Source organism: Strongylocentrotus purpuratus, unplaced genomic scaffold (genome assembly GCF_000002235.5).
Source record: "Strongylocentrotus purpuratus isolate Spur 01 unplaced genomic scaffold, Spur_5.0 spur5_scaffold_6, whole genome shotgun sequence".
In the NCBI taxonomy this organism is placed as follows: Eukaryota; Metazoa; Echinodermata; class Echinoidea; order Camarodonta; family Strongylocentrotidae; genus Strongylocentrotus; species Strongylocentrotus purpuratus.
This window is the reverse complement of record NW_022145612.1, coordinates 35,210,957-35,225,888: the sequence shown is the minus strand read 5'-3', so window position 1 is coordinate 35,225,888 and position 14,932 is coordinate 35,210,957. Positions and strand designations below refer to the sequence as shown.

At 35.6% G+C, this 14,932-nt stretch overlaps 1 protein-coding gene across 1 annotated transcript in view; it reads left to right on the top strand.

Moving 5' to 3' along the window:
* Positions 1-4,168, top strand: part of LOC588140 (poly(rC)-binding protein 3) — a 144,373-nt gene extending 140,205 nt beyond the window's left edge. The window contains exon 11 of the mRNA XM_030973098.1: positions 3,700-4,168. Coding sequence (XP_030828958.1) covers positions 3,700-3,760 — 61 coding nt within the window. The 3' untranslated portion in view covers positions 3,761-4,168. The remainder of the gene's footprint in view (positions 1-3,699) is intronic.
* The last annotated feature ends 10,764 nt before the right edge of the window (positions 4,169-14,932 follow it).

Genomic DNA, 14,932 nt, shown 5'->3' with positions numbered 1-14,932 from the left:
CATCACGTCTTTGTGATAGGTTGGGTTACACAATCTTTTGTATAAACATTTCCTATATTAACCAAGGGTCAGGTTGTCAGGCTACATAATATTTTGTGAAAATGTGTCCCTATATATTAAAAAATGGTCAGGTAAGCAGAGTATAAGTAATTTTGTCAATGATAATCCTTAAGATAAGGCTAATCAAATATTAGCTAACTGAGCGTGCGCCTGTAATCCAGCTAAAAATGGAAGTTATATATACAAACTGATTCAGCAGAGGACGCAGGTTTGAGACGGAGTCACGTCTTACGGATGATGACGTTAAAGGTCGGTCCCCAGACGTAGATAATCATATCTGATTGATACACCTCTTTAAAAACCCAAATTACACACACTCACGCACACACCCACACACACACACACACACACAATCAAGCTATCAAGTACATATGGAAAACATGGCCTAATAATTCAGACAATGACAAAGTGTCGGGTAGAGACAGCAAATTTTCTTAATCCCCTGTAGGTTTTACAGATAACTTATGGCGATAAGAGGGATGTATTTCATAAACGTTACACCTGACCCCTCAGGAATTAGGACTTGATAATTCATGAAAGCTTGCGTAACTCGGAACAATAAAAAACTCATTGGAATGAAGTAAGCCGCTTTTGAAAGCTAAATATTTCATGAAGTGTGTCATGAATTTTCTCTGTGAAACATCCAAATAAAAGTAAAACTGTGTGTATCTGAATATATTCATTGTTTGTGTGTCTCTCGCTTCTGTCTCTCAAATACTCATTTACAACCTACCTGTAGATTGATAAGAAAACAGTGGAAAAGTCTGTGTTGTAGGATCATTGTATCACATTTTTTAATTTTTTTATTGTCATCATGAAATGAAGTCAAATTGGAAGAGAATTATTTCAATGGCAATTTTTTACTTTTTTTGTTTTAAATTTAGGTATTGTTCTCCTATATAGCTTTCTGTTAACCAGTTGTCAAATAATGATTATTTTAGCTTGAGAGAAACACACATATTGAAAGAATTAAACCTATCCATTAACATAACTGTTGAATTTGTACATTATTAGTTACTGGTTTGCCAAATTGTTTGGACTGGGTTGTAGTTTGGATATCTGTGTGTTGTGTTCCTTATTGAATAGTTTTTGTAAAATATAACATATGAATATGGTTGGTAATGGAAAACATGTATTCTATGTGGTGTAAGATGATATTTTAAGAGGCACATTTTATCCCATTTGTATTCATCATGTTGTGCATTTTTAGACAATTGAAGTCGCGTGTTTACCGGTAGTCAATGTATGTCATGAAATTTGCCAATGAGTTGTACAGAAATTATTGTAAAATATTAGTTTTAGCTGTATTAATCATTGAATGTACAACACTTTTAGTCATGGAATTTGTATGCCACACATAACCATGAAGAAGGCTGTACTTGTCAGATATTTTAGGAATAGGTCATGTTTGATCACATGGTTTGATTATTAGGAGGTCATTATTCTTGATTCTATAACCTGCAGAGTAGCGTGATGATTTAGGATTAGAGAAAAAAAGACAGCATCCAAGAGAGGGTCATGTGGTTTGGTATTTGAGTCATGTGATAGGTCATATGATATTCCATGTGATGGTAGGAGTCATTCGAGTATACAGAGCTGCTTTTATCGCATGCTGAATAAATATCATCCACCTGGGAAACATTAAATATACAAAACTTCTTCTCTTTTGTGTTTTTTTTTATGTACTTGTATCTTGGAAAAAAGTGTAAAATATTAAATCGTAGGAGAAATTTAAAATCTCATGAAATATTTCAAAAGTGTATAACAAATAAGTTATGCCACAGGACTTTGAACAATAAAATGTATTTCTACAATATTAACAAGTATTTTAAAAATTATGATACCTGGAAAGATATAAGAGGTTCAAAGCAGAAGGTTCGTAGAAGTAAAATGCTAGTAGTTTGATGCATTATAAGAATTACCAAATTGTATTAAGTGCTTATTTTTTACTTGTGGATATCATTTATTGAGGATGTTATGCTCCCACACATCCTAATCTGTGTTTCCCTAGTCTATGTATTAATTGCATGTTTGTCCCTTCATTGTATAGTATGATTATGTGCCATTTTTTAAAAGTATGTCTACTTGTAATGGCCACTTTTGTCTAGAGGACCTCTGTCTTTTACTGCCCTTCCCCCTTCCACCAGAGAAAATATTATGCAGGACCTGTCGAGATTGCCCACCTACCGGTATGCTGTTTTCCCAAGAGTAGAACTTGTCTTTTTAGTCTAGTGTCCATGCAAGGGCTGTAGATGGACGTGTTTGATTGTATTTGAGAAAAATCACTCAAATTAGAAAAAGTTTGGGAAAATTGATTATCATCAGCCCAAAAAGGAAGTAGTGTGTCTCTTCTATATTGTCCAAAGAGCATATCCACCGGATTTACTGGCTATGGAGACCTTTTAGTATGAAATGCCTACTTTAATCATCCTACAATTGTATAACTCCACCAGGAAATAAAACATGTAATTTTCATGTCATTATTGGAACTGTGCAGTATGGTATGACTGAGTGGTTGATAGCAATGAGAAAGTTACAGAGGTGCCACACATCAAAAAGAGGGAGGGCACTCCCAGTGGTAATTCCTAAAGGATTAAAGGGCATCTCCACCCCCCCCCTCCCCCCAAGAAAGTTGCAATCACTTCACATTATTTTGCATCAAGCCCATGTGGTTTTTTTTATATTCAACATCAAATGTGTAAATATCAGAGGTGATTACACAGTCATGGGACCTCTAGTCATACCAGCTTTTAAAAAAAAGAAAAATTTTAACTTTGTGTATATATCAAGTTTTTTACTCTTTGGTTATCATTTCCAAACTATAAATATTTTCAGTTTCTATCTGGATGTTGATCTCAATGTTGCTCTAAATGATGATACAGATAAAGTTCACCAATAGGCTTCACACAATGAAGAAATGGATTGAAGGCAATCCAACCCTTGTAATAAGCTCATTTGTATGAAAGCAAAACATTAATAGAAACAGAAAGAGGAAAGTTTGAAATAAATCAGACCAATAATAAGAGAGTTATGAATGTTTGAAATATGAGATCCCTATAGCTATGTAAATTTCAAATTGACAACCAGTGGCAGCGGATTGGGACGTAGTTGCTGAAAACTCTCCCTTTTGTCGTGTACAAATATATCAATAATTTCAGATTTTCTCCCGAGCGCCATCTTCCTTGAGGCACTACCCAAAATGTATTATGGATGTGGTGTATTATCTAAGGTTCTTTAAAAAAGTAATATAAAAAAAAGAAGACATATGGGGTATTTTTGTAATTCGTATGTCCGATTTCGTTCATTCACCAGTCTGCTTCAAAGATCTTTTTCTCAGCTTTCTTCTAGAGTTGTTTCTCTTAATTTTGGATTTCCCTTCAAACCTAAAAACTAAAGAACGATATATAATCAAGTTATAAAACTAAGAAATACATGATTCTCTATAGTACAAACAAATTAACAAAAATATATTTCTGTGAATGTTATCTATATATGTATATTGCAATTGATACAGTCTCATTCTTTTAATATCATTTTGGAGTTGTTAGCAAAATTTAGGGCAATCATATATATTACTGAGTTTTTTATTGTCCATCCATTTTTCTACTTTCAACACCAGCTTCTTTTCTTTCTCTCTAGGTTGTCACTAGAGGTCAACGGTTTTTCAGGTCTTGGTATGCCAGGTGTAGGGGTCTTTTGAAGCTAGCAACACCCATCCTTAACCCCTTTCTCCGCCCTCCATGACCCCCTCACATACTATCCTCCTAGTGGGTCGCTCAATCTGGACCAAGCAAGAAATAGGACTCTTCTCATAGCTGTTGTGCAATGTCAACTGCGGCGTGCAACCCTCATGTAGTCATGGCCTGTTGTTAGAAGGTAGAAAACTTATTTTGGATTATGGCCATTGTACACCATATGCACTTGAGTTGTGACTTGTGAAACAGAACTACGGATCATATGAATATTATGCGACACAGTTTTTGTCTGAATATGTGTCTAAATATTAAAAATTAGATTTTTTTTCTCCATAATGTATGTAGTCGTAATTTTACATTATTCACTTAAAGGGATAGTTGAGTTCTGTTGCAGAGGGCGTTACACAAAATAATTTTTTTGTGAGATAATGAAAAACTGAGTGTCATATTTGAAAGAACATAATATTTAAATGACAAAATCGGTTCAGAGACGCCTAAAATCGATTTTGATTTATCATTATTGATTTACCAATAGAAGCCATTGGACGATTTCTAATATTTGTGTACCACCACAAATATTAGATATTTTGACAAATTTGAAAAAAACGTTGTAAAAAACTAAATAACGCCTTCTACATCATATTTCAGCCAATGCCGGTGTTGGTTTTTTGTTGGCATTTTCATGTTGCTTATATTACGCACAACCAGCAGGCCCATGTATTGTTATTTTTAATTAAATAATTAATTAACGGTCACCACGTTTTTGAAAATGGAGCTGAATTGGTATGCTCATATTGGCTAAATTTCACAAATTTTGGGGTCTAAAATTACCTTCATAGCAATTTAGGTTATAAAAGGGCACTAGAGATGTCATAGATAAGAATAAGAGCAATAACCATGCACTTTGAAGGCATTTGCAGTCTGAAAACAGAACTCAACTATCCCTTTAAATCCCCCAAAGTGTTGGAAGCCCCAATTTCGCAAACAATTTGATGGCAAAATTTCACTAAAATGTTATTATAATGTGAAAGAGGATGTCATATAAGACACACTTCTACAAAGATTTCCCCCCAAAGAATAATAATAGTGGGTTCTTGTATAGCGCTCATTTCTGTCAGACTTGACACTCCTGGCGCTCCTGATGCGTTTGAAGACAATTATTGATAAAAGAATGTATAATTTGAGTTTTCTGTTGTATGCAGAAAACCTAAATTGTGTATTCTTTCATCAATATTCGTCTTCAAACACATTTGTTTTGAAAACCCTTGCAGAAATGGGCCTTAACTGACATCCTCTTTCACATTATGATACAATTTAAGTGAAATTTTGCCAACAAATTTAGAGCTCCCAACACTTTAGAGGAGCTTTAGCTTACAGGTAACAGGGTGACTGATGCTTAGTTAATCTTTGGAATTCTAGGGTATACTCTACGATTTTCTCCTCAATGCAATCACTAAGTTGATGTGGCTCTGAATCTGCTTGCATTCATATATAGAGCATGACTACAATGGAACAAAAGGTCATAGTCAGATGAGATTTAAGCATGTTTATAACTGTATTCTATTGTTTAATGTTTTTGTATGCAGCAGATAGTATTTGATGGTGTATAATCAGGTAGCAAGATTGAATTTAGGTGATTATCAAATGTTCTGATAAACCAAAAACATGCTTCCAATGAATATAGTTGAGAAATGATTATGAAAAATAGATATTTTACTGGAAGAAATTATGATCATGTAGAAACACTTATGCATCTCTGTTTTGTGATTCTGAAAAGAAGGATAAGAGTGCAACCGTCCAAGGTGGTGACTTGGTGAATCCAAATGTTTAGTCAAGTAATCATTGTAAAGAATTTTGTTTTCAATTTGTACAGATAAAACAAGAACATCGAGAATATGAGACATTATCAAGTGATAAGTGATGCGTGATGAAAGTTATAAGATGTTATATGTATTTTACTATCTTTTAGTACATTAGGTAGTGTTTCAAGTAGCATTAATCATTTTTGTTAATCTAGATATATTAGATAATATTTTAGATAATATTTTGGATAAGGTGACAGGGAAGTGAGTATTATGTAAACATAGGGTATATAATCTGAAAATGGCTTTCGTAAAGTGAGACGTGTTTTCTTCCCTCCCCCCCCCCCCCTCTTCTTCTTATTTTTGTTTTCTTTATTGTCCTGAAGAAGTATGGTAGTAGTACAGAATTTTGTAGAGGTATATCATATAGAGTAGATAAAAGAAAAATATATCAGAGATTTTCCTTGATTTTGAACAGGAATTGCTGAAATATGGCGAGAGCATTGTACAAAGAAATTGTAGATATTTGTATTCATATGTCATTATCAATATTATGCAACTAAGTAGAGTTGTGTAAGTTTTAGCCAACACAAAAACTCAATACTTCATCAAGCGCAATAATCTTGTACGTTTTTTTGTCAATTTGAAACATAAAACTTGTACCAGGTATCTTTGAATTGAAATATTTGTAAAAGTTATAATCATTCAGTATACTGCTTTGGCATACATAAAGCAATTGTTTTAGGTGTTAAGTACTAACAAATTCAAACAATATATTTAACCTGGATAACAAGGTAAATTCTTATTTAATTTTCAATGACAAAGATTTCATTTTGAAAAATATTACAAAATTATCCAAACAAGCTAGCTTGCCATTTCATTGTAAACGTTTTTCCTTCAACTAATCGCAAACACAGAAGAACCATAAACAATGTATGTGTACATGCAGGCGGTGAACAGGGACTTTTAGATTTGCACGACGAGAACGTGGACTGCTACGTGTGACGTCCTTTTAAGCCACTCTTAAAGTCCCTATTGTACGCTAGTGGAGCGCTGCAAGGTGGGGGCCTAGGGCATTAGGCCTTTTTATTTGTGTGGACGAGGACGCCCTTCCCGTCCTCTAACGATGCGAATTGGCTGCAGTCAACCCGTCCTGTTCACTAGTTTATAACCTTTTTCGTTTTCAGTCGACGCCCGTTCTCTACACGATGACGTATTGGGCCCCACGCCGTTTATTCAATTTCTCCTTCTTTCACTTCTTAACTTATTCTTTGTTTTATTATTCTCATGTTATTCTTTTTTTTTCCTCCTATCGTTTTTTCTTTCTGTTTTTCTTATGTTATTCTTTGTTTTTTCATCTTTCATCTTCTCTTCTATCTTTCAATTATCTATTCTTTGTCGTTTTCTCTTTCTCTCTTTGCTTACTATTCTTTGTTTCTTCCTTCTATTTTTAAGTTATTCTTTGTTTTTATTATTCTCTGTTTTTTCCTTCTATCACCTTCTCTTATGTAATATTTTGTTTTCCTTATGTTATTCTTTGTTTTTCTATCATTCATCTTCTCTTCTCTCTTTCCTTTTTCTTCTATTTTTTATCATTCTATCCCTTTCTCTTTCTGTCTTTATATTATTTTTTTGTTTCTTCCTTCTACCACCCTCTCTTATGTTAGTCTGTTTTTAGTATAATATTAATTTCCTCTTCCTATCTTTCCTTACGCTATCCTTTGTTTCATCCTTTTTTCACCTTCTCTTATGTTATTCTTTGCTTTTTTTTATCATTCTATCACTTTCTCTTTCTGTCTATATGTTATTCTTTGTTTCTTCCTTGTTCCTTCTATCACCTTCTCTTCTCTTATGTAATATTTTGTTTTCCTTATGTTATTCTTTGTTTTTCTATCATTCATCTTCTCTTCTCTCTTTCCTTTTTCTTCTATTTTTTTTTTCATTTTCTCTTTGTGTCTTTCCTTATATTCTTTGTTTCTCCCTTCTATCACCTCTTATGTAAGTCTTTAAAAAAAAAAAAAAATTACATTAACTTCCTCTTCCTATCTTTCCTTGCGCTATCCTATGTTTCATCCTTCTATCACCTTCTCTTATTTTATTCTTTGTTTTGTTTTTATCGTTCTATCACTTTCTCTTTTTTGTTTTTCCTCATGTTATTCTTTGTTTCTTCCTTTTATCACTTTCTCTTTCTGTCTTTCCTTATGTTATTCTTTGTTTCTTCCTTCTATCACCTTTTATTATGTTATTCTTTTTTTTAATTATTATATCACTTTCTCATTCTGTTTTTCGTTAATCTCTTTCTGTCTTTCCTTATGTTATTCTTTGTTTCTTTCTTTCACCTTCTCTTATATAATTCTTTGTTTTTCCTTTTGTTATTCTTTGTTTTCTATCATTCATCTTCTCTTCTATCTTTCCTTTGTCTTCTATTCTTTATCGTTTTCTCTTTGTGTCTTTCCTTATGTTATTCTTTGTTTCTCCCTTCTATCACCTTCTCTTATGTTAGTCTTTTAAAAAAATTATATTACCTTCCTCTTCCTATCTTTCCTTACGCTATCCTATGATTCATCCTTCTATCACCTTCTCTTGTTTTATTCTTTAAAAAAAAAAATCATTTCATCACTTTCTCTTTCTGTCTAATTTCCTTTCTGATTTACGCTGCGATGTAGCAAGATGACGTCATTTTGACGACGGGGTTCTAATTTTCTGACGAACCTCAAATCCTATGTTCTCAAATTTGGCCTGACGACGTGAGACGACCCGACGCATGCGCAAATCGCCGAAATTACGTCACATCTTAGACGTCGTCTTATGTGGACGCGACACAAACGAAAAGGCCCTATTGACGCTCACGCAGCGTACGTTCGAAAAGAGCAACCCTCAGCCGAATGATGCATTGAGCACGTTGTGTTAAAACAACCCCTTCACGACGGGGTTGTTTTTAGCTCATCCGGCCCGAAGGGCCCGATGAGCTTATGCCATGCCTTGTGGTCCGTCCTTCCGTCCGTCCTTCCATCCTTCCGTCCGTCCGTCCTTTCACAGTTTTCAAAATGCTTCTTCTTCGTTATTTTTCAACCGATTTTGATTCTGATTGTTTCATATGATAGGGCTAGGAGGGGGATTTAAAACTGCTACGCAGAATCGTGAAATTCATTATCAATGCTAATTTATGCAAATTTATTCGAAATCTCAAAAAATGCTTCTTCTTCATTTCTCGACCGATTTTGATTTGGTTTGCTTTATCTGGTAGAGCTAACTTTGGTACACTAAACTTCTACACAGAGTTTTGAAATTGTTCCCCAATAATTAATTATGGTAATTTATGCAAATTTATTCAAAAAAAAAACAAAAATTGCTTCTTCTCCCTCATTTCTTGACCGATATTGATTTGGTTTGCTTTATATCGTAGAGCTTACTGGGGTACACTAAAATTCTACACAGAATTTTGAGATTGTTTTCCATTAATTAATTATGGTAATTTATGCAAATTTATTCCAAAAATAACAAAAATTGCTTCTCCCTCATTTCTTGACCGATTTTGATTTGGTTTGCTTTATATAGTAGAGCTAACTTGGGTGCACTAAACATCTACACAGAATTTTGAAATTGTTCTCCATTAATGAATTTATGGTAATGTATGCAAATTTATTCCAAAAATAACAACAATTGCTTCTTCTCCCTCATTTCTTGACCGATTTTGATTTGGTTTGCTTTATCTGGTAGAGCTAAATTTGGTTTACTAAATTTCTACACAGAATTTTGAGATTTTGCTCCATTGATTAATTATGGTAATTTATTCAAATTTATTCAAAAAATAACAAAAAATGCTTCTTCTCCTTCATTTCATTTTTAAATTTTTGTGCAAAATATTAGGATGATTATTTGCAAATTTGATCCCTCACAGAAAAACACTTGATTTGTGGATTAAAAAGAGGAGAAAACTAGCGCAAGGCCAGGATAGGCCTAGGCATGGCAATCACACTGCATACCCCCCCCCCCACCCCTTGCACACACACTTTGGATAGATATAACTATGGTAGTAGGGTCCATGGTAGAACAATGCTCACAGTTATTGTTTATGCTGGTGGCCCAATTTGGCAAAAATATAACAATTTTATAAATGATAGGAAATATCAAGAAATGATAAATGTACTAGCGAATATAAATTGTACCACATAAAATTTACGATATTTGTTGTTGCGAGATGCGGATGAGCGCTACGTCATTGACGTTCTGGTTCTTTGTTCAAATGTATGCGTCAAGTTGTCTTGTATATCAGCTTTATTAAAACACAATAGGATGAAAAGACTACTCCCGGAGAGGCGGCGCTCTTGAGAGTAGTCTAGTCAAAATAGCAGTTTACCCAAACAATTTATCCCACTGCAGTGAACTTCGAATATGTACCTAAATAACATACATGTATTATAAAAGTTTAGGAACATCTAAGTAGTGGAAAGTTGAACTATTGTCATCTTTGAATAATCCATCATGCCCAGTAACATAGCCAACATCAAAAACATCGCTCTTAGCAAATTATGCGAAAAATGTGAATTTGGATATCTTTTTTGATGGAAACTTATTTGCATATTTTGCCAGCATGAACCATAAAAGTGATTGAAAATGTGTCCAAGTCGTTCACTGACCTCGAAAACAGTGGATTGAACACTTGATTTGTTCAAATTAATTATATACAACCATATTTCAGCTCGAATATATATTTTACTTTCTTCGTTGTTGAAAAATTATTTGTGCATTAATACAAAGTTATGTTCCTTACATTTACTTTGAGACCTGACCTAGTAAACATTGGACTTAACTTCTTCTTTTTTAATTGGATACTCAATTGAAAATTCATACTGAAAATGGTCTGATAAAGAAAATTGCAAACAAAGAGCAAGTGGCCATATTAAGAAGCAATGAAGAGGATGAGCACCGGATATCAACTGAAGTTTCAGGACTGCATGTTTTGACAAGCATTTTCAAAATATCTCCTCCTTTCACCCAAGATCGTGGATGAGCTATGGCTATCGTTACTGTTACTTCTTTCCTCGCATTGTTTGACAGTGGAACGGCCTTCTTCTTGAAGTTGTCCTGGCTCCACTCCATCAGTGGAAGCCTTCTGCAGTGTGAATCAAAAAAAAGTTTACACCTAGAAAATTGCTAATTATTAAAGAAATCATCGATGAACATTATACTGTTATATGTCTCATGAAAGAGTGTTTTATCCCAAATCATTTAGTACCATTTTTGTGTGGTATGTGTTCACGCTTGGATGAACAGGAGACATTGTTTGCGAGAGTGCAAAAATCGACTTGCGCCAAAGTTGCCTATGTGATGTTTGAATAAAACAATTGGGATTTGGGTATTATTCGGTCTTTGCAGATCTAAATAACATCCCTAACAAAAATAATCATATGCCACACATATCAAATATCAAATATCAACGAACATTTGTGCGCGTGTGTGTGGGTGTGTGTGACTTTGCCCTTTGCAAAAAACATATGCAATGCATTTCATTTGATACATTCAATCCATTCTCTCACTCCGCTAATCCCAACATAATACATATACTGAAGGCATCACTTTGGCGCAAGTCGATTTTTGCACTCTCGCAAACAATGCCACCTGTTCATCCAAGCGTGAACACATACCACACACAAATGGTACCAAATGATTTGGGATAAAACACTCTTTCATAAGATGTATAATAATTTACTGTTCATAGATGATTTTAAAAATAATTAGCAATTTTCTGGGTGAAAACTTTTTTTTGACTCACACGGTATAGCGACAACTAAAGACAGGAGGGAAGTCAATTCCGGCAATTTTTTTACTGGCATTATGTATATATATATATATATATATATACACCTTTCACCTGCACACATGGGCATCCCTATGTCATCACACACATGCACTTACATTATCTGCAATAATCTCCAGCAGCGAAGGAGGCAGATTATCTTGAAAAAGAAGAAGATACCTCAAATGGCAATTCTCAGCAATATTTGAATACCGGTAGCCAGATGCCCCATTTTATTCTTTTGACTTTCATTTTTCAGACTCATTTATTATTAAATGGCTATGCTCACTCATGCATGCATGACTGATATTATTCCAATTGCATATCTTAAAAAGGATTAATTCATGTTAATTTTAAAATTTAAAGATATGATTATCTATAGAAAATTTTAGATATAAAATGATAGCTTTTAGCAGAGTGTATGTTAGTAGGGTAATCAAAGGGAAAATTATGAATTTCCTTTTAATTGCCACTGTCAATTTCCACAATATGCACAATTATATTCAATATATTAATTTGAAAATGTCATTGTATGCACTAACATTAAAAACATCAGTTGAAGCACTAAACTCATGTGAATCTAGTACTTGGATGCAAATTTATAGGGAAAATATAAATTTTGTTATACGGCAATAGCTAATTGCATATTATGCAAATGTTGCTGTTTTATTCACTACTAATGGAACTGTAACATATTACCGGATATCGTTAACGGACGCTGCTGCTCGAGGCTGTGTCAAACTCTGTGGAGAGCGGATGAAAAGACAATGACCGCATATGTACCTGAAGAGTAAGGGACAACTACTGTCCATAATAACGGACACCACCGTTCGAATAATAAACAAGATCCAGGCAAAACACACGGGTAACGAATATAAAGCTGAAAAGTGTTCTTCGAAACGGATACGAATAGTTGAATGACCATCTCCACATCACCAGCTTTATGCAAGATGCCAAAAGTGAAATTCTGAAATGCTGGGAAGGGGGCCAAGGCCTGTAGGTAGGCTACCAGTTCCCCTCTGCTAGTGGCAACAATGGGGCAGAAAAGGCCGCCCTAGAGTCAATTGCAGTATAAGAAGAAGTTGTACCTCTAGAACTCCTAGAAGCTCATGATGAGCCAAAAGAAAAAGCCTTCCTGAGCCCCAAGAGATCGATGAAGGGTATTTTTTAGTCTCCCACTATTTGACGATCAACTCTCAAGTCTATCGAATACATTGATTTTAAAAACATTTTAGAAGGAGAAGCCCAAGGAGTCTTGCCGCCTCCAAGGTGAGGATGTGAAGAGAAGAAATTCAAGTCCTGGAATCGTAAATGGGTTGAGGAGCTTCCCTGCCCGTGGAACCTTTAGAACAGGGATTGTGGGATAACCGCCAGCCAAACCGTATACAGGTTGGTTGTACCCTGATGCAAGAAGTCTCGAGTTTGATGGCTAACTCCAGATCAAGACGGACTCTGTAGAGTGTGTATTGCTTGGTGTTTCTGAAATCTACTCGTTCGAGGATAGCATCAAACTCAGGTGCCATCATCATAATGTTGATAAAATGGCTCCTTGTTTAATCCGGTAGGAAGAGAAGGGTGCAGCGGATGGTGGTCAGGGCATGGTCGCATGGATGGACCCTGGGAGTCAGCGAGAGTATGGTTTTTAAGATCTACCTCCTATTAAACAAGTTAATAATCAGTCTCTTGTTAAGTATTACGCCCCTATTCAGGCGCGCCAGAAACCGTTTCGGCGTTTGGGAAGGGGGCAAACATTTTAAAGCCCATCTCGAAGCGATTTATGACAAATTGAGCTCCAAAATAAATTCAAGCTTACTACCTGTGTATACGAATTATTTTTGCCTCCGGCCATCGGAGGTAGTGGCGGTGGCATTTTGTTTTCGGGTTGTCCGTCCATCATTAGGTCCGTTTGTCCGTCCAGCTTTCTTGTTATCACAATATCTCCATATTTTTTGTTCTGTGCGTGTGTGTGTATGTGTATTTTTTTAAGGGGGGTGTTATAATTATAATAGATTTGATTCAATTTTTCTTTCTAAATGGTTCTCAGTGTATGTAGTCAAGGAGGATCATTTATATATGGCTTAATGAGCATTGAGATAAACAATAGAAACTGAAATTAGACCGTAAATAACCTGATTCAACAGTTCATAACCTTAATTCCGTGATTAAATTCCGTGATTAAAGTTAAGATGTAAGCATGAAGCAGTGACTCTGAACTATTTGCATGCGTCCGGTAAATTGGTCTCGTGCGTCCCTTAAAATTGCACGCATCCGTTAATCCGTTTGATATGCCGTAAATTGCACGCGGTGATTTTTATACGGAGCCCGGGAGGGGACATTTATTGTGTCTGGACTGAATACTACCCAGAAAAGGTGTCAGACATCGGAGGACGTCCAACTGTTGTACGTGGGGATCAAGATACCGAGAATGGATATGTGTGTGAATTCCAAAGGTTCTAATTCCGTGAGGACAACGAAGATGGCATGACGGGCATTCGCAGTTATCTAGAAGGTCCAAGCACCGGTGGTCCTTCCTTCGAAGAGGATGCATGGAATTTTTGCATGGAAAGATAACCACCCTCTAGGACGATCGCTCCCCCCCCCCCCGAGAAAATTACCCTCATATTGAATTGAATTGGATTTTGTATTTTCATGCACAAAATAAAAGGAAGGCATAAAAATCGTCTCGTAGAAGGATTACACACCAGCTATAACTACCCCTAGAGCAACCACTCTCTAGGACGCCTACCCCCCCCCCGGACAAATACCCCCAGACAATTACCCCCTGCGACAACCAATCTCTAGGTCAACTACCTCTAGACAACTACCCCTATGACAACCACCCTCTATGACAACTACCCCCAGACAACTACCTCTATGACAACCACCCTCTAGGATAACTACTCCCGGACAACTATCCTAGGGGGTAGTTGTTCGGGGGTATTTGTCATAGAGGTTGGTTGTCCGAGGGGTAGTTGTCCTGGAGGGTGGTTGTTCTAGGGGGTCGTTGTCTGAAGGTAGTTGTCCGGGGACAGTTGTCCTAGTGTATACATAATTATATCCCGTTTATTCAAAAGAACAGATGTTAGGCCAACAGTTTTGTCTTAATTTCAGTCATATTTCTCCGGATGGTCTTCCCAAGTTCCCAAATCTAAATAAATATTTATATCCCGTTTATTCAAAAGAACAGATGTTAGGCCAACAGTTTTGTCCTAATTTCAGTCATATTTCTCCGGATGGTCTTCCCAAGTTGACATTGTCTGCAAATTGTCAAACCCCACAACCATAGAATTTGGACTCCCCCAGGGATCAATAATAGGACACATAGGATACTCGATATATACTCTTCCTATTGGAGATATATCGTGTGTGTGTGTGTGTGTGTGTGTGTGTGATTGGTTTTTTTACAGACGTGTATCAATCAGATATGATTATTTATGTCTGGGAAGACGTGACTCGGTTTCGAACCTGCGTCCTCGCCTGAATCAATTCGTAACTTCCATTTTTTAGCTGGATTACAGGTGCACGCTACAACGCCCCGACATCATATTTTTTTATTAATTATCATCGTTATGGTG